The sequence below is a fragment of the Macaca nemestrina genome, chromosome 12 (genome assembly GCF_043159975.1).
Source record: "Macaca nemestrina isolate mMacNem1 chromosome 12, mMacNem.hap1, whole genome shotgun sequence".
Classification (NCBI taxonomy): domain Eukaryota; kingdom Metazoa; phylum Chordata; class Mammalia; order Primates; family Cercopithecidae; genus Macaca; species Macaca nemestrina.
This window is the reverse complement of record NC_092136.1, coordinates 77,691,879-77,711,840: the sequence shown is the minus strand read 5'-3', so window position 1 is coordinate 77,711,840 and position 19,962 is coordinate 77,691,879. Positions and strand designations below refer to the sequence as shown.

The 19,962-nt window shown below is 38.2% G+C and overlaps 1 protein-coding gene across 3 annotated transcripts in view; it reads left to right on the top strand.

The window, feature by feature from the left end:
- LOC105468816 (asparaginyl-tRNA synthetase 2, mitochondrial) overlaps positions 1-19,962 on the top strand; it is a 144,816-nt gene that overhangs the window by 69,676 nt on the left and 55,178 nt on the right. For all 3 annotated transcript variants that reach the window (XM_011719210.2, XM_011719209.2, XM_011719208.2), the window contains exon 7: positions 18,982-19,114. In XM_011719210.2, the coding sequence (XP_011717512.1) occupies positions 18,982-19,114 (133 nt within the window). The remainder of the gene's footprint in view (positions 1-18,981; positions 19,115-19,962) is intronic.

The window sequence follows — 19,962 nt, the reverse complement described above, 5'->3', positions numbered from 1 at the left end:
TAGCTGTCTTCTTTCACTCAGCATAATGCTTTTGAGATCTATCCAGCAGTTTGTTCCTTTCTTTGCTGAATATTACCGCACTGAATGGATATAACATCAAATTTGTTAATTCGTTCTTTTTTTTGCATTTGTTTTGCCATTTTAAATATATAGTTCAGTGACATTAAGTATATTCATAATTTTTATAGCCACTACCACACACATTTTTAGTTTGAATAAATAACACATGCACGTATGAAAAACTCTGATCATTAGAAGAGTGTTCTGTATATGTTTGTTAGATCTAGTTTTATTGTATTAAGTCCCCCCCCCTCTCTTTAGTTATCTTCTGTCTGGTTCTTTACATTATTGAGAGGTTTCCAATGGTATTGTAAAACTGTTTTCTCCCTTCACTTCTCATTTTTTACTTTATATTTGATGATCCATCATTAGGTATGTAAGTATTTACAACCATTGTGTCTTAGTGTACTGAACCTCTTATTAATGCATAATGTCTTTCTTTGTCTCTTGTAAGCTTTTTGTATTTAGTCTGTTTTGTTTGTTAATGGTATAGCCATCCACGCTCTCTTTTGTCTCCTATTTGCATGGAAATTTTTTTTTCCATCCTTTCACTTTCAGTTTATTTGTTCTTTGTATCTGAAGTGAATGTTTTATAGACAGCATATAATTGGGTCATTTTAAAAAGTCCATTCTGCCAATCTGTGTCTTTTGACTGGAGAGTTTAATCCATTTACATTTAAAGTAATTACCGGTAAGGAGGAACTTCTTTTTTTGCTATTTCTTTTCTACATACTTTATAGCTTTTTTGTCCCTTGTTTTCTGCATTACTGTCTTTTTCTTTAGTTGGTTCTTTGTATGGAAACATTTAAATTTCTTTCTTACTTTATTTTGCATATATTCTATAGCTATTTTCTTTGTAGTTACCATGGAGAGTACATTGAAGATCCTAAAATTACAACAGTCTAACTTGAATTTATACCAGCTCAACTTCGATAACATACAAAAACTCTTTTTTTGAGACAGAGTCTCACTCCATCCCCCAGGCTGGAGTGCAGTGGTACGGTCCCAGCTCCACCTCCTGAGTTGAAGGGATTCTTGACTGCACTTTTAACAGCTCCTTCACTCCTTTCAGTTGTTGATATCACAGAATTACATCATGTGTGCCCTAAAACATACATGAATAAATCTTTGAAATGCATTAACCTCTTAAATTAAATGCTGTAGAAAACAGAATGTGGAGTTACAACCAAAATTTGCAATAATACTAGTTTTAGGGGTTTTTTTTAAGTGTATTAGTCTCTTAAGTCAGAAAACAAAAAGTGCAGTTATATTCACCTGAGACATCAGGTTTATATAATTTGATTGTGAGGCATCAAATTAATCTTTACAATTATACTCATGTATTTACTTTGATTAAGATCTTTATTTCTTTATATAGCTTCACGTTAATGCCTAGAGTACTTTCATTTCACCCTGCGAGACCACCTTGAGCATTTCTTGCAGGGCATGTCTAGTAACAAACTCTTTCAGGTTTTAAGTGGGAATGTCTTACTTTCTCCCTTACTTTTGAAGGACAGTTTTGCCAAATATAAGATTTTTTTATTGACAGTTTTTTCTTTTAGCACTTTGAATGTATCTGCGCACTGTCTTCTAGCTTCCAAAGTTTTTGATGAGAAATCTGTTGATAATCTTTTATTTTTATTTTTTTATTTTTTTTTTCCTTTTTAAAGACAGTATCACTCTATTGCCCAGGCAGGAGTGCTCTTGGCCCACTACAACCTCCACCTCCTGGGTTAAAGTGATTCTCCTGCTTCAGTCTCTTGAGTAGCTGGGACTACATGCGTGCACCACTACACCCAGCTAATTTTTGTATTTTTAGAAGAGACAGGATGTTGTCGTATTGGCCAGGCTGGTCTCAAACTCCGTGCCTCAAGTGATACTCCCACCTCAGCCTCCCACAGTACTGGAACTGCACTGTGCCTGGCCTGTTGATAATCTTATTGAAGATTCCTTACATGTGATGAGTTACTTCTCTCTTCCTGCTTTCATGATTCTTTGTGGTTGGCTTCCAAAAGTTTGATTATAATGTTTCTTGACATGGACCTCTTTGAGGTCATCTTACCATCTTAGAGTTCATTGAACTTCTTGGATGTTTATACATTCATATCTTTAATCAGATTTGGAAAGTTTTCAGCCATTATTTCTTCAATTTTTTTTTTTTTTTTTTTGAGATGGAGTCACTTGTCTGTCACTTGTCTGGAGTGCAGTGGCATGATCTCAGTTCACTGTAACCTCTGCCTCTTGATTCAAGTGATTCTCCTGCCTTAGTCTCCCGAGCAGCTGGGATTACAGGCATGTGTCACCATGCCCAGCTAATTTTTGTATCTTTGGTAGAGATGGGGTTTCACCATGTCGGCCAGGCTGGTCTTGAACGCCTGACCTCAGGTAGTCTGCCCACCTCAGCCTCCCAAAGTGCTGAGATTACATATTTATTCAGATACTCTCTTTGCCCTTTTCTTTCTTCTTCTGAGACTCCCACATGCATATGTTGGGTTGTGTTATGGTATCCCACAGGTCACTTAAACTCTATTCATTTTTTTTTCAGTCTTTCTGTTCCCAGACTCCATAATTTCCATTGTCTTATCTTCAAGTTTGCTGATTCATTCTTTTGCCTGCTGAAATCTGCCTTTGAGGTTCTCTAGTGAAATTTTCATTTCAATTATACTTTTCAGCTCCAGAATTTCGTTTTGTTTTACTAGGTGTTTTGGTTTTTTATTAAGATTGCCATTTTGTTCATGCATCATTTTCTTGATTTTTTCCACATCTTCTAGTTCTTTAAGTATCGTTAAAGATACTTAAAACTGTCTTAAGACAGTTGTTTAAAAATCTTTTTTGAGTAGATCTGGCTTGAGATTTTTCTCAGGTACAATTTCTGTGGATTTATTTTTCCCCTCTGAATGGGTCATATTTTTATCTTTCTTTGTATGCCTTCTGATTTTTTTTTTTTTTTTTTTTTTTTTTTTTTTGAGATGGAGTCTCTCTCAGTTGCCCAGGCTAGAGTGCGGTGTCGTGATCTCGGCTTACTGCAAGCTCCACCTCCGGGGTTCACGCCATTTTCCTGCCTCAGCCTCCTGAGTAGCTGGGACTACAGGCGCCCGCTGCCACACCTGGCTAATTTTTTGTATTTTTAGTAGAGACGGGGTTTCACCGTGTTAGCCAGGATGGTCTCGATCGCCTGACCTCGTGATCCGCCCACCTCGGCCTCCCAAAGTACTGGGATTACAGGCGTGAGCTACCCGCCCCCAGCTGCCTTCTGATTTTTTTAAAAATGAAAACTGGGCCAGGCACGGTGGCTCACGCCTGTAATCCCAGCACTTTGGGAGGCCGAGGCGGGCAGATCACGAGGTCAGGAGATCGAGACTATCCTGGCTAACACGGTGAAACCCCGTTTCTAGTGAAAATACCAAAAATGAGCCGGGTGTAGCAGCGGGCGCCTGTAGTCCCAGCTCCTCAGGAGGCTAAGGCAGGAGAATAGCGGGAACCCGGGAGACGGAGCTTGCGGTGAGCCGAGATCGTGCCACTACATACACTCCAGCCTGGGCGACACAGCGAGATTCTGTCTCAAAAAAAAAAAAAAAAAGAAACTGGGCATTTGCAGCTAATCATGTGGGAACTGTGGAAATCAGATTCTCTCTCTTCCTCAGGGCTTGCTGTTTTTATTTATTCTTTTGGACTTCTTTTTTAAATTGTTGAAAGCTGTCTCTGTACCAGGCTTCAGCCCAAAGTATAAACTTAATGTCTTCTCAGGTCTTTCAGAGCCTGATTCTTTCCCTCGGCAGGTGCCTCACTTTCTGATTTTCTCCATATATGCAATTGCAATTGTTTTTGACTGTCCTAGTCTTCAATGTCTGACTCTCAAAGGAGAACAAAAGAAAAATGAAGTGGAGAAGTGCACTGGCTGTTTAAATAATTCCGGGGGTGGGTGGGGGTGGGGCTGGGTGTGTAACAAATGGAGGAGGTGCCTGCCTCTATGTATCTCTGTGATTAGAAGCCACAATCGGCAATCTAGGTATAGATTCCCAGTATTTGGAGGATCCTTTTTTCTCCAACCCAGCTCCCTCAAGCTGTGTGCAGAGTGTTCCAGGAACACATACATGCGCAGCTGCCTCCCTCAGGGCTGGGAGAGGGGTATGGGCAACTGCTACTGTGCTAAGAGCTGAAATTGACCAAAATTAACTACAGTTTACTGTATAAGCCTTTCTCTGGAAGTTGCGGATATTCCATAGACTGCAAGTTTCAAAAACAGTTACATCAGGCCAAGTGCAGTGGCTGACGCCTGTAATCCCAGCACTTTCGGAGGCCGAGGCGGGTGGATCACCTGAGACTGTCAGGAGTTCGAGACCAGCCTTGCCAATATGGTGAAACCTTGTCTGTACTAAAAATACAAAAATTAGCTGGGCATGGTGGCACATGCCTGTAGTCCCAGCTACTCAGGAGGCTGAAACAGGAGAATCGCTTGAGCCTGGGAGGTGGAGGTAGCAGTGAGCTGAGATTGCACCACCGCACTCCAGCCTGGGCAACAGAGTGAGACTCCATTTCAAAAAAAAACAAAACAGTTAAATCAGACAGATAATACCAGTGCACTTGTCTAGGTGGGTAGACAGATTCCTGGTGCTTTCTTCTCTGCCATCTTCCCAAAATACTCTCAATCCATCTGTCGTTTGATATTTAGCTGTTTCCCTTGTGGAACTATTGTGATGATGAAGCTCTCTGAAAATTCATGCAAGAGTCTGTGTGTGAACATACGTTTTTATTTCCCTTGGGTAAATAAGAATTAAGTTAATGCTTAACTTTGTAAGAATCTACTAAATAATTTTCTGAAGTAATTGTACTGTTTACATGCCCACTAGCAGTGGATGAGGATGCCAGTTGGTCCACGTTTTTGACAAAAGATGATGTTGTATTTTTAATTTTAGTCATTCTACTGAGTATAAGGTATGTCATTGTGGTTTTAAGTTGTATTTCTGTGGTGACCAGTACTGTTGAACATTTTTTTCATGTACTTACTGGCTGTTCATATATCTTGTTTTTGAACTGTGTTTTCAATTTTTTTCACCCTAGTTCTACCAGGTTGTTTGTTTTATTATTATTGGGTTGTAACAGTTCTTTATATATTCTGGTTACAAGCCCTTTATCAGATATAGGTGTTGTAAATTTTCTTTCCCCAGTCTGCCTTTTCTTTCCATTTTAAAATAGTTTTTTTTGAAGACCAGAAGCTGCTTATTCTGTTGGTGTATTACAGTCTTTTTCTTATGTGGTTCATGAGTTTTTTTATCCTGTCCAAAAGATTACCGACATTTTTCCTAGGGATTTTATATCTTAGCTTGTATTTTTAGGTCAATGAAGACCCTGTTAGTCTATAAACTTTTTGAAGGTACAGGCCATACCTGGTTTACCTCTGTATTTTCCACAGTGATTAGTAGTCTAATAAATATTTGTTGAATGACTAAGTCAATATGACTTCAGGTAGATAATGATGGTAAGATACAGACAGATAACTAGGCCCTAAGCTTCTGTATCCATTCCGTCTTTGCTGTTGTGACCTGTGGGCTTGAATTACTTCCATGCTTTTGATTTAATTTATCAATCTGTTCTAGTTGGGGGAAAAAAATTAGTTAAAAAAAAAAAAAAACTCCATCGGAAAATGCATTTAAAAACTTGAAATACTATGCTATTGGATCTGTTAGGATATCTTAAAGTACCCTTATTATGTGAAACTGAAATTTCTTTTTCTCTTTTAACATAAAATATGTATATATGCGTAAACGTGTGTGTGTGTGTGTGTGTGTGTGTGTGTGTGTTTTATTTTCTTTAAGAGACAAGGTTTCATTGTGTTGCCCAGGCTGGTCTCAAACTCCTAGGGTGAAGTGGTCCTCCCTCCTTGGTCTCCCAAACTGCTGAAACTACAGACATGAGCCACCGCTCCTGGCTTCATTTTACATTTTCATGCAGTGGGTGTGAATTTCTCTTGGTATGAATTCAGAAAATTCAGTGATTTTGTTTTTTTTTTTTTTAGTCGAAATTGTAAAAGTTTGCCTGTGATCTATGTACATGAATTATAGAAACCACGGAAACATTTCTGTGCATTTTACTTCACTGAAACCCACTAACAACCTTAAGTGCAGTTTTGGGGCAGAGCTAGGGCATCTAAACAAGGACACTTTAAAGAGCGAAAGGGAGGGCTGGTAACAGTTATGCTGGAGCAGTCAGCATAAAATGGATTTTTCCTGGGCAAACCAAGACCTGTGATCACCCTAAAGTTGATGAATAGGAGCAGATTAAATTTCTCTCTTCATCGGTGTTATATTTGCTTGTTTTTAGGGAACCACGTAATAGAAATGCCTCATAGTCTGTAGAAGATGTGCTGTAGGAAAAAAAAAAAACGTGTATGTTTGTTTGTGTGTATGTTTGTATGTGTTTTACAGAAAATAAAAGGAAATTTTATCTTTGCTCCTTTAGAAAAAATTGCCAATAAATTCAGTTATGGTTTTCCTTCCCTCTCACCAGTAAAAGGTGATAACACATAAGCTTAGTCACATGTATTAGTTGCTAGCCACATTAATTTTATTTATTTTGATGTCAACTCCTATTTTATTTCCCTCATATACCCTACACGGAAAAAAAAAAAAACTGGTGTTTTGCCACATGAAACAGGTGTAGGGGATGGATAAACAGACATGTGTCACATAAATCTTTACAGTTGGAGAATATGCAAAACCCAAGCCAGCCTTATTTCACATTTAAGAGGTAGCTTTAGCATGTGAATTAGGATAAAGATCAGGAGATAGACACTTGTTTTTTGTTTCTGGAACATTCTTTAGGGACTTTCATTTAGTTTCTTCAACTGGGTAATTATTCTGGGCTTTCTGCCTGATTCTCCTTTATGACAGTGTGGTGTGAAGTTCAATGGAAAAATTTGAATTTTAGGCAGACAGTATTTTAGGTACTACTGTAGAAAGAGTTATCTCAAAAATTTTCTTACATGCCTTTCTTAGCCAAAATATATGTGTGATTTGATAATACTGGTATTTCCTATATAGCTGTGGAGGGTTGGATGTAACTTGGGAATTTGGAGGTAACAGTTTGAATAGTTCAACCCAGAGTTTCTCTGCCTTTTGTATGGGTCATCCCATGATCCATATCATTGAGAGTGTTCATTTTTAGTATTCATGCAGCCTACGAGGCCTGGCGTGGCAGAGCATGCCATTTTTCCTCTTTTTCCTCCTCCTTCTCGCCCTTACTCTTCCTATTCAGGGAAAATGAATAGGGATTTTTCATATATTATTTCTATAGGCTAACTCCTCCTGTAAAAGCAGTTTGCCTATTTCTAGTTTTTGATGGTTCTTCCTTTGTGCTTTTATGTTCATAAACCAAGCTCTGTTTGATTTAGAGTCTGTCAAGAGTATTAGAAAATGTTTATTTTATTCATAGTATATAGGTCTATGCAAATGTACCCTTTTTATGAAATAATACCTTTCATGTCAATGATCTGTGCCTTTTACTTTCAATCATAAGTGGTAATTAAAAGAGCTAGATCAGGTTGGGCACAGTGGCTCATGCCTGTAATCCCAGCCCTTTGGGACGCCGACATGGGCGGATCACCTGAGGTCAGGAGTTCGAGACCAGCCTGGCCAACATGGAGAAACCCCGCCTCTACTAAAAATACAAAAATTAGCTGGGCGTGGTGGCACGCGCCTGTAGTTCCAGCTATTCGGGAGGCTGAGACAGGAGAATGGCTTGAACCTGGGAGGCGGAGGTTGCAGTGAGCCAAGATTGCATCACTGTACTCCAGTCTGGGTGACAGAGCAAGACTCAGTCTCAAAAAAAAAAAAAAAAAGAATTTGATCAGTGGTTCTCAACTCTGGTTATATGTTAGAATGTTTCAGGATCTTTTAAAAAATATATAGATATATTAGCTTGACTCCCCTAGCCCCCTTAGGAAAAATCAGATTTAATTGATCTGGGTGTGGGACTGGGCATCAGGATTGTTTTCTGTAGTGCCATATGTTATTCTACTATGCAGCCAGGGCTGAAAACCACTCTGGATCAGTGGTTTTTAACATGTAGTCCTTGGACCAGCAGCATCACCATCACCTGGAATGTGTAGAAATGGAGACTCTCAGGCCTACCCTGGACCTACTAAAGCTGACCAGTTTAGGGGTGGGGCCAAGTGGGGTGGGGCCAAGTAAACTGTGTTTCCACAAGCCTCTGGTCAATCTAATGCATGTTAAAACTTGAGAATCACTGCTCTAGGTCATCTAAGCATTTATAACAAAGCCTCCTTTTGCATAAGTCCAACCTTGTGGGCTCCACAATGCTCCAGAATGGCTCTAAACTTGAAAGTAGCTAAAGAAGTAGCTAAAGAAGGTAGGCGGGGGAAGGGAAGAAGCTGCCCATAGTCGAGAAGTGCTATAAAGTATATTGGATATGTTACCATTTTGTAAATCATAAAATAGAATGAAAATGTATCCTGACTGGGTATGGTGGCTAATTCCTGTAATCCCAACACTTTGGGAGGCCGAGGTGGGCAGATCACTTAAGGCCAGGAGTTTGAGACCAGCCTGGCCAATGTGACAAAACCCCATCTCTACTAAAAATATAAAAATTAGCCAGGTGTGGTGGCACGTGCCTGTAATCCTAGCTGCTCAGAGGCTGAGGTATGAAAATCACTTGAACGCAGGAGCGGGAGGTTGCAGTGAGCTAAGATTGTGCCACTGTACTCCAACCTAGCCATAGAGCAAGACTCAGTCTCAGAAAAAAAGAAAGAGAATGAAAATGTACCTGATTGACCATCAGTGCTTATTAATGACTGTTCCTTTCTACTACTAAATAACTATATATAGGAGAAAGAATAAGACAGGAAAGAAGCAAGTAAGGGATGGTGGAAGAAAGGTGAACAAAGAACGGCCACCAAGAATGGAATAACCAAGTTGTCCAGAGAGGCAGAAACCACCCAGAGGACAGTGACATTTAAGATACAGAACTTCTCTTTGCACATGTTTTGTACTTTAAAAAGTAGAGCACAGATGCTCAGTGGTACCATTCAGCATCTGTGCTGAACTTTTTACTTTTTAAGACTGCACCCTTGCAGCAGTACAGTAAGTGGGCCATGGATTTGGACTGCTTATGTTAAAGCAGCTTTGGCTTGATGCTCTGGACTATTTACTAACTTATGTAAGCCTCAGTTTCTGAAGTTATACAATGGAATGAAATCACCTCTCTTATACGGTAGCAAGGATGAAATGAACGTGTGTAAAGTGCTTGATAGACAGTCTCATCATTCAACATTTTTTTTTTTTTTTGAGATGGAGTCTCGCTCTGTCGTCCAGGCTGGAGTGCAGTGGTGTGGTCTCGGCTCACTGCAACCTGAGCCTCCTGGGTTCAAGCACTTCTTGTGCCTCAGCCTCCCAAGTAGTTGGAATTACAGGGGTATGCCACTTGTCACTTTGGTCTTGGATTTCCAGCCTCTAGAACTGCAGGAAAATTAATTTCTGTTGTTTAAGCCACCCAGTCTGTGATATTTTGTTATAGCAACGCCTGGCTAATTTTTGTATTTTTAGTAGAGGCAGGATTTCACCATGTTGGCCAGGCTGATGTCGAACTCCTCACAACCTCAGCTGATCCACCTGCCTCAGCCTCCCAAAGTGCTGGGATTACAGGCGTGAGCCACCACGCCTGGCCTCAGTCAACTTTTAAAAAATGTATTGTGGCAAAATATACATAAGATAAAATTTACCAGTAGTGACATTATACAACCAACATCACTGTCTAGTTCCAGAACATTTCCATCACCCCAAAAGGAAGTCCCATACCCATAAAACAGTTAATCTCTGTTATGTACTGAATTGCCTCTCCCCCAGGATTCATGTATTATGTTGTCCTAACTCCTATGTGATTGTATTTGAAGATAGTACCATTAAAAAGTAATGTTGTTTGAGGACATAAGGGTGCAACCCTAATCCAGTATGACTGGTGTCCATATAGGAAGAGACACCAGGAGTGCTTGTGCACAGAGGAAAATCCACATGAAGACATGTCAAGAAGGCAGCCTTCAGCAAACCTGAAAGAGAGGCTTCACCAGAAACCAATCCTGCCGTCACTTTGGTCTTGAATTTCTGGCCTCTAGAACTGCAGAAAAATTAATTTCTGTTGTTTAAGTCACCCAGTCTGTGATATTTTGTTATAGCAACTCATGTAAAATAATGTACTGTCCATTTCCTCCCCACCCAATCCTGGCAACCACTTTCTGCTTTCTGTTTTTATAGATTTGCCTATTCTGGATATTTCATATACAGGAAATCATATAGTATGTGGCCTTTGGTGTGTAGCTTCTTTCACTTAGCCTAGTGTTTCCATCCATGTTATAGCGTGTATCAGTATTTCTTTTTTATGGCTGAAAATTATTCCATTGTATGAATACACCACATTTAGGTTATTTATTCATTCATTCATTGATGAATATTGGGGTTATTTCTACTTTTTGGCTATCTATATAATGCCACTATGAACATTTGTGTACAAAGTTTTGTTTGAATACTTGTCTTTATTATTTCTTTGAGGTGTATATTCAGGAGGAAATTGTTGGGTCATTCTATGTTTAATTTATTGAGGAACCACCAAATTGTTTTCCATAACAGTTATACAATTTCACATTCCCACCAACAGTATACAAGGAGTTTCTCTATATCCTTGCCAACATTGTTATTTTTTATTTTCAAAATTTAGCCATCAAAAATCTTTTTAAAAAGCATATTAATTAGAGGTCTAAACTTTCTTTAGGGCAGTAGTTCTTTATTAGGGATTCACATCATAATTACTAGTGGAGCTTTTAAATATATCCATGACCAGGAACCTTCTTAGACTTTTTGAATAGAGGTCTTCAGAGGTAGAGCCTTGAACTAATACTCCTCGTTACGAACCATTGCCAGAGGTAGTGGTTCTCAGCATATGGTCTGGATATCTCTGGGGCTTCACATCCTCTCAGGGGAATCCTTGAAGTTGAAACAATTTTCATAATACTAAGACAGTAATTGCCTTTTTCATTCTCATTGTCTCAAGAGTATATATACAGTGTTTTCCAGTCTTTGTGGCATGTGATAGTGCATCAGATTGAATGCAAAAGTAGATATGAGAATCTAGCCACCTTTTGTTAAGCCAGACATTAAAGAAACTTATAAAAGTATAAAGCAGTGTCACTCCACTTACTAATTTTTTTGTTTTGGGAAAAAATTATGTTTCATAAAAAGTATGTTATTTGTAACACATAATGGACGTGTCATTGTTTTTGTTTTGTGTGTTTTGTTTTTTTTTTTTGAGACAGGGTCTCGCTCTGTCACCTGGGCTGGAGCACAGTCGCATTATCATAGCTCACTGCAGCCTCAACCTCCCAGACTCAATCAGTCCTCCTGCCTCAGCCTCCCAACTAGCTGGGACTAAAGGTGCATGCCGCCTTGCTTGGCTAATTTTTGTGTTTTTTGTAGGGATGGGGTTTCACCACATTGCCCAGTCTGGTCTCAAATCCTGGCCTCAAACGATCCACCTGCGTCAGCCTTCCAAAGTGTTTGGATTACAGGCATGAGCCACCATGTGCGGCCTTGTCATTATTTTTAAGTAACACAAACATAGTTTTTATAGTAAACATTGGTAGATACAACCTAGATAAACCAAATTTCTTTGAGGTCTCCAATAATTTGAAGTGTAAAGGGATCTTCACAGCATGGTGAGATCCCCATCTATAAAAAGATTTTTAATTAGCTGGGCTGGGTGGCACATAGTTGTGGTCTTCGCTACTCAAGAGGCTGGGGCAGGAGGATTACTTGAGCCCAGGAGGTTGAGGCTGCAGTGAACTGTGTTTGTGCCCCTGCACTCCAGCCGGGGTGATACAGCAAGACCCTGTCTCCAAAAAAAAAAAAAAAAAAAAATTAAGCAAATGCCAACTGTATCCCAATGGAAAGGAAGGAGACAAAAAGTAACTTTGATCCATTTGTTCTCTTACCATATAGTTGGTATTAGATTAACCTTTTGATGTATTTTATTTCATTTCATCTTTATAATAACCTCCATGACATTTATATACTCACCCTCATTTTTGCATGGGGAAATTGAGTCTTACAGAAATTAAGAACTTAGTTTGTTCGTAAGTGGAGGAGCCGTGATTTCAACTGAGGTCTTTAGACTACATGTTCTTAATCAGTACTGTAACCTTAAAAAAATGAGTCATCTGGACAGGACTGGAGTCCAGGAAATTGTTGATAATTCAATGCCATAATGACTTCTCTACCTCTGTAGTATCAGCCCTAAGAAAAGGGAACCTTTGAAATATTTGTAGACTTGAATGACACTTAAATGCTATGTAGTACATGTGACTGAAGTAAAGTACTGACATGTTGTTTTCTTTAGTGGTCCTCAGAGCAAGGACCTCTAAATATGAGAAATGTAAGAGGGGTAATCTCAACACGAGTAAGTGCAGTTGATAGAATTATATACCTGTTTTTGAAAGGTAGTTTTTTGTATAATTATATACCTGTTTTTGAAAGGTGTCTTATTGAGACATAAGGATAAATACTCAATTAGAAAGAACGGATTTGTGACCTTTTAGAATAATGTTATTTTCTAAGACCCCATATCCAGTCAGTCAGTCCTGAAGAGTCCACTGTGGCAGAAATGAAGTGGCATTTCACTCAGACAGGAGCCAAAGAATCATGTACTGCTGTGTTTACATAGAATAGACGAGGATAATTATTTTCTTGTAGTAATATTAGTTAATTTAAAAATTTTTCTAATTAGAGCAGCTTACCCTCTCTAGTCCTTTTCAAGGATTTTCTTGTTGACAGAGCAAAAATATGTGACAGTTTTAAAAAACTGATGCTGTTATTGTCTAGTGCCTTCTGTGAACAATAATTTCACAGAACAGCAGTATTTTCTGTTTAGTAATTGATATTCTATTTACCTTCCTCTTCTACCCTTAATCCCATCCCAGTGCTGTTGCAAATATTCATTTGGGAAGCTGGGTGCCATAGTGTGCATGTGTAGTTCCACTTTCTTGGGAGCCTGAGGCAGGAGGGTCACTTGATCCCAGGAGTCCAGTCTGGGCAACATAGGAGACCCCATCTCTTAAAAAATGCAATTTGGGGATCAGCATATTTTATAGAAAATGAATTACTTATTTGACAAATATTGACTAGTACGTGTTGGGCATTGGATTAAGACTGAGGATGAGGATGCCATAATGAACCAAAATATATATATATATATATATATAGAGAGAGAGAGAGAGAGAGAGAGAGAGAGAGAGAGTCACTCATGAAATTTCCAGTCTAATGGAGATGGATGTTAAATAATCACATCAATTGATGTAAATGTTTTATTTTGAAAGGTGCTGTGAACAGTAAGTAGTACATGGTGTTATTAAAGAGCATATTGGTTTTTTCACCAAACCAACAGGAAAAAAAAAGAGCATATTGAGAAGATTGGCCTAGGAAGGTTGGAAGGTGACTGAAATCAAAGTGGAAGCTGGGGAGAGGCATGAGATCAGTTTGTGACAAGTGAAAGGACCAAATAAGCAGATGGATATATACTTTTGGAACTTAGAGAGGAGGGCTGGTTAGAAGGTATAAATATGTATATGCAAGTAAGTGGTTAACTGAAATCATTGGCCAAGAGAGATCATATAAGGAAAAGTATCATGAGAAAAGTTAGAGGTTCTAGGAGTAACTTTGGAGGAATGCTACTGCTTAATGAACAGCTAAAGTGGCATGCAAAAGGAGGCAGAAATAGAGGTCAGAGCAGTATTTAGAAGGAAAACTAGGAGAATACTAGGAAAATAGTGTTAAATGTTTCAAGAGATGAGGGTATTTCCATGTGTATCAGATAAAATCTGGTCACTGCTTACTGTGGTTACAAGGAAGGCCCTACATGTTCTGGTCCTTTCCACCATCTCTTACCATTGATCCTGCTACTGGCCTACACCTGTTCTTTAAATTCTTTAAACATGTCAGGCTCCTTCCTACCTTAGGACCTATGTGTTGGTGTCTGCTTTGCTAGAATGTTCTTTTCACATGTCATCTCCTCAGATGGTTAGCTAATGTTCTACCCCCTTTAGCAGGATTGTTGTCAGACTCTGTCAAACTTGGTGTTTCATCATACAATTTAGATTAAATTTTGCTTGGGTCTCAAGTTCAGTTCCAGATAAAGTATTAAGAACATGTTAAAGGAAATTATTTGGCACAAGTTTTTGGCAATAAAGGTAAGAATTTTTAGAATTTAGAATGCACCCTCCCTAAGGCATCTTGACATGACTTGATTATTGAAATGGTGAAGGCTGCATCTCTTTTATAATCCCTTTCCACCAAGTGTATTTCATGATAGAGGGATAAGGAAAAGCTGAAAAGGAGGTATCTGGAATCTACTCTGTTAGGCAGGTAGAAATAATGAATGCAAAATATGTCACAGTATTGACAATCCAGTGAACGCAAAACAGTAGTAAAATAGACGATCGTTTTCTGAATGATGGGAAAAGCACTTGGCAAAAACTTTTAAAATCCAGTTTAAAAGTTTTCTGGGAGTTCATTTAAGGTCAATGAACTTTTACTAAACTAACAGTAGAAAAGTGATACGGAGGTTGGGGGTGGTTTAGGAAGGGTGTAGTGAAAGTTGCTGATCAATCTTAAGCTGAATAAGTTCTTCCCAAACTAAAGAACAGCAGTTCCTCTGTTCTTTCAGAATGTTAAGATTTGCTGTGAAATTTCAGGGTCAGAAAGAATAAATGGCCAGGCAATCAGTGACCACTTTATATTAATCTATTTGCCATCTTGAGGGCTTCATAAGACTCTACACACTGGAAAAAGTGAACTTTGTAGAACTTTTCTTTTGCAATTTTGCTTTTTATATTCCAAAGAGCCATTTTTGTAGCTATCTTGGTTGATGTGTATTGAATGTACTTTTGTTATACTAAACATTAACTCCAAGCTCATGGATTTTCCTTACATAGCTTTCCTCTCTTCATAATCTGGCACAAGAATGATTCTTAGTGCCGAGTGTTTTCTTTTTCTCTTGGTCTCTTCTCAGAGCCATACTGGTCTTTCACCTGGTTTTGTATCTTATTTTTGAAATGGCCTTGTTCTCAGATTTTATTTTAAATGTTGGTTGGTTCAATCTTTGCTGCAAATGGCTTCCATGTCTGTGGAAGATAGGAAAAAAGAAAGAAATCAACAAATTAAACTAGAAGTGATTCCACAGGCACCTAGAGACAAAATTATTGCAAAAGATAATAGAGATCAATGCCAAGCTGCCCCCAACCCCAATTCCTATAAGAATTTGAAGACCAGAAAAGCTAGGTAACTTGCTAAAGATTACAAAGTATTGATGAGAATATGTCATTCTCATTATTTTCATGAAGATAACATTCTAGAGAGCTGTATTTTAACACATAAAACAAGCTATTCATAATATGCCAAACTGCTTACCCTAGTTATCTTTGAGAAGGGGGAATATACTAAAAATTTTTCTTTCTAATTTTCTGAGTTTGCAATGTTGTTTTGAGCATCATTATTGTTAATATCATGGTTAAGGCTATGAGCATTAGAGTCAGAAATGTGGATTTGAGTCTGGCTTCCATTTACTAAGCTATGACTTTGACTTTTGGGAAAGCTGCTTAACCTCTCTGAACTGCAGTTTCTTATTCTGGAAGATAAATGTATGAATACATACTTAGATTGAGTTAACTATGAAGGGATTAACTCTAAGGTTCTTGGCCATTTAGTGCTTGGCCCATGATGATCACTCCATAATGGTGGCCACTAGTACTGCTACTGCTACTGCTACTATTACGTATAATAGAACACTTGATACTAAACAGTGTCTTTGGATACTGACATAGTGTGATCATTATTGAATTATTTAAACATTTATCTGCTTAAAGATTAGATGCTTTCTTATGCAATTTTTCAACATACCTTCCAGTTCATTTTATCACTCTGTAACTTCAGAGGAAGCACTGTGGTCATTAGTTCTTGCTCTATCAAAATGATATTTAACTCTTGGATACCTCAATCAGAGCCTGATCCTTACTATAATTGAAATAAAAGTTATTGAGCCTTTTCTGCATTTTACACTAGAGACCTTGCCCTGTGTTGCCAGGGAAAATCATTAACCATTGTAAAATTTAAAAATTCCTATTGCTGCTCATCTTTGAGCATCCTATGCTCCATAAGTATACACACAATTTCTTGTGATAAAGTACCAGAAATGTCATTTTACTTATTTAGATGTACTATACTATTGCCAACCTACTTAGAGATGGCACAGTCAGAGATTGGAAACTTAGAGCTTTCTAATTATTGAATTTATTGTTTGGACCAGACCTGGATTGTTTGACCCCTTTTAGGTACTGAGAGAGCCTCGGTGACATATATCTGAGTATTTTTCTGTGTTTGTAATGTTACTGTTTGTGAGGATGTGCTTTTTAGTTTACAACTGAGGAAGCCTATCATCATCATTAGTACTCATTCATTCAGCATGAGCACCTGTTTTATCATAGGCACTAGAGATGCGAATATGAATAAAACATGGTTCCTGTTCTGGAAAATGTTATAGTTTTTTGGGGGAGAAAGATAAATAGTTACATTTCAAAGTGATATGTTCTATATAATAAACATGAAAAAGTGTTATCATAATATACAAGAAGGAGCAATAAATTTGGGGCAGTGGTAAGGATTCAGAGAGGAAGTGACAGTTGAGCCAAGTCTTAAAGGATGAATGGGAATTTTCCATTTGGAGGGTAGAGGAGCAGTGGAGGAGGCAATACAGGGTAGGGAACAGCCTATGCAAAAACCTAAGGGCATGCGTGGGGCACGCTAGGAAAGGAGAAGGTCTTCAGAGTGGCTGGAGGAAAGGGTGTGTGGGAAAGAACTGAGTTGAAATTAGGAGTTGGAATTTTATTCTTTGGTACTAAGGAATCATTGAAGATTTCAAAATTAGGGCTGACATAATCAGATTTGAGTTTGGAAACCTGTAGTTTGGGACTGGAGGAAGACAGGTGCCAGACACCAGTTTAAAAGCTGTTGTTTTCTAAGCAGGAGACAAAGGTTTACACTGACAGTAGCTGTGGAGATAGAGAAGAGCTGCGAGATTTCAGAGTTTTCCGAGATGTAAACAACTAAATTTTGTGATCAAAATGATAAGGGCCATGTGATAAGTTGGGGAATGTGGGATCTGTCTTGGTTGAGTAGGTGGATTAACTGAGATTAACAGAGCTGGAGTAAAAATAAAAATAAAGTCAGGACTGTTCATTTTGTCTTTTGTTTTGGGGAACAGGGTCAAAATTTTCATTTTGCACAAGGTAGGTTTAGTCTTTTCAGAAACATTCTAGTAGGCAAGTCTGTAGCTGAATCTTGGAAGAAAGGCAACCTTAGTAATATTTTTGAGCTCCTAGTGTTTATTTTTTCAATAAAAACTAAGGTTCTCAGAGGTTAGCAGATCATGGTCTTAGGAAGGTAGCTGTAGAGCCAAAATATAAATTCCTAAGCTTCTACCAATTGGGTCTTACTGAAATGGCAATTGAGAGAAAAATAAATCCCTTGGTTTTTACCATAGTTACTTTGTTTCCTTTCCCAGAGTATCTTTACTAAAAAAACAAACAAACAAACAAAACTAATATATAGATACATAATCCATCTATTTTCTACACTAAGTTTTCTGATCTTAATATTATTTGGCTAAATGACAGATTAGGTGTGCTCAGGATCATAGCTAAGGAACCTCAAACAGCTTGTTTTGTTCTAACAAAACCTTAACATTTAAAGATTAAGTCCTCAAGAAATATTTATTACTTCATACATGCTTGATCTAATCTCAGCTGTTACTTGGTTTGAATGTGAGGGAAACAATAAGTATTAAAGAATGACAGATGTAGTGTCTACTTCACTATAGGAATTTAAGAATAAGGGATTTTTCTCCCCATTTGGATGGTTGAGCTATAGTCCCCTGGAATCAAGGGAATAAAGTAGTTCCTCAAAATCTCTCACCTCCAAATTTAAGGGGTCATTCGCCATTGATTGAAAGACTTGGGTGGTCGCGAAGGACTTGAGTGGCCCTTGAACAAGGTGAACTGCTATATGTATCTGATGTTCTTTTTTCATGTGTTTAAAAAATAAATGAACACACCTTATCTACATGAAATTCTAGTTTTCGCTGTTATTATCTAGGTTTTCTGTGTGGTTTCTTGGGCTGTGGTGTTTTTTTCTTTACTTTGTTCTTTATTGCTGTGAAATGTAGTTGCCTGCTGTTTAAGGCAGCTGCAGTAGAGTGTACCCAGAAGTGGTTATGTTTCTATATTTAGTAAAACCATAGGATTTGTGAAGCAGTTGCAGATTCCTTCAGGATAAAATGGTTTCTATAAATGTAACTTTTTTTTTCTTTTTTCTTTTCTTTTTTTTTTTCTTTTTTATTTTTTTATTTAGACAGGATCTCACTCTCACCCAGGCCAGAATGCAGTGGCATGAACATGGCTCGCTGTGGCCTCAACCTCCTGGGCTCAAACGATCCTCCTGCCTCAGCCTCCCAAGTAGTTGGAACTATAGGCACAGGCCATCATACCCAGCTATTTTAAAAGATTTTTTGTAGACGTAAATTTTCACCATGTTTCCCAGGCTGGTCTTGAACTCCGTAAGTTTAAGCAGTCTTCCCAGGAAGTGCTAGGATTACAGACCTGAGCCACTGTGCCCAACCTCAATGTAACATTTTTAATGAAACTATTATTATCACCCATTAGAGAAATATATAGCAGCAAATATGTGTGAGTCTGTGGACAAGACAGAGGTACACGAAGCTTGTTTTTATTTCCTTAAGAGCTCAGTGAATATTTTAAATCCTTAAAATTAATCATGTGAATTCTATTTTTATTCTCTTAATCTTGAATTGCAGAGCTTTTACTCAAGTGTTTACCTTTGGTCCGACCTTCCGAGCTGAAAATTCTCAGAGCCGGAGGCACCTGGCAGAGTTTTATATGGTAGAAGCAGAGATTTCTTTTGTTAACAGCCTTCAAGATCTCATGCAGGTAGGTACACAAGTTTTAAAATAGCAGGTATCTGTGACATTAAAATGTTTCTGTATATATTTTTACCTCAGACATTTATGTGTTACACGTATTCATAAAGTGAAAAGAAGGGAGAACTACTGAATAAACACTTACTAAATGCCTTTACTGTAATAGTTTAAAATATAAGAGTCAGACAGATTTAAGTTTATATCCCAGCTCTGGCATTAGCTTTGCTGTGAAGTTCCCTGACTTTCATGATCTTTAGGTTCCTCAACTCTAAAATGAGAAATATTATACTTACTCCTAAGGTTATGTGAGGGTAAATGGAATTGTGTATATAATATAAAGCACATAGCACGAGGTGTGGAACACAAGCAGGTTCACTAAACAGTAGCTCTGATTTGCTAGGAAAATAAGCCAAACATCTTTATAATTATATAAATGTCTGTAATACTTACGTAAACCCCTATGTAGCTATATTAGAAAGCATCCACAGGAGCTGTCAGCTCAGTTAAGCAGGGGATAAGGCTGGAGAGAAGGTCATGGTCAGGCAGCAGATCATGAAAGACCTCGTGTTTCAACGCCATGGTAAGGAGTTTGAACTTTACCCAAAATTTAAGGAGCAAGAGTTCTAAGTTGGAAAATGAAGGTCAGAGCTGTATTTTAGACACATCTTTTTAGCAGCAATATGAACAATGATTTAGAGGTAGATGAGAGTAGAGGGGCCTTGTTAGGAGGCTGTAGACATAATCCAGACACTGTACACCAGTGGAATTGGATGGGCCAAGATTTGATGCTTAACCGCTCACGTGCTATGTGACCAATTTAGACAAAGGACTTAATCTCTCTAGGCCTCAGTGTCCTCA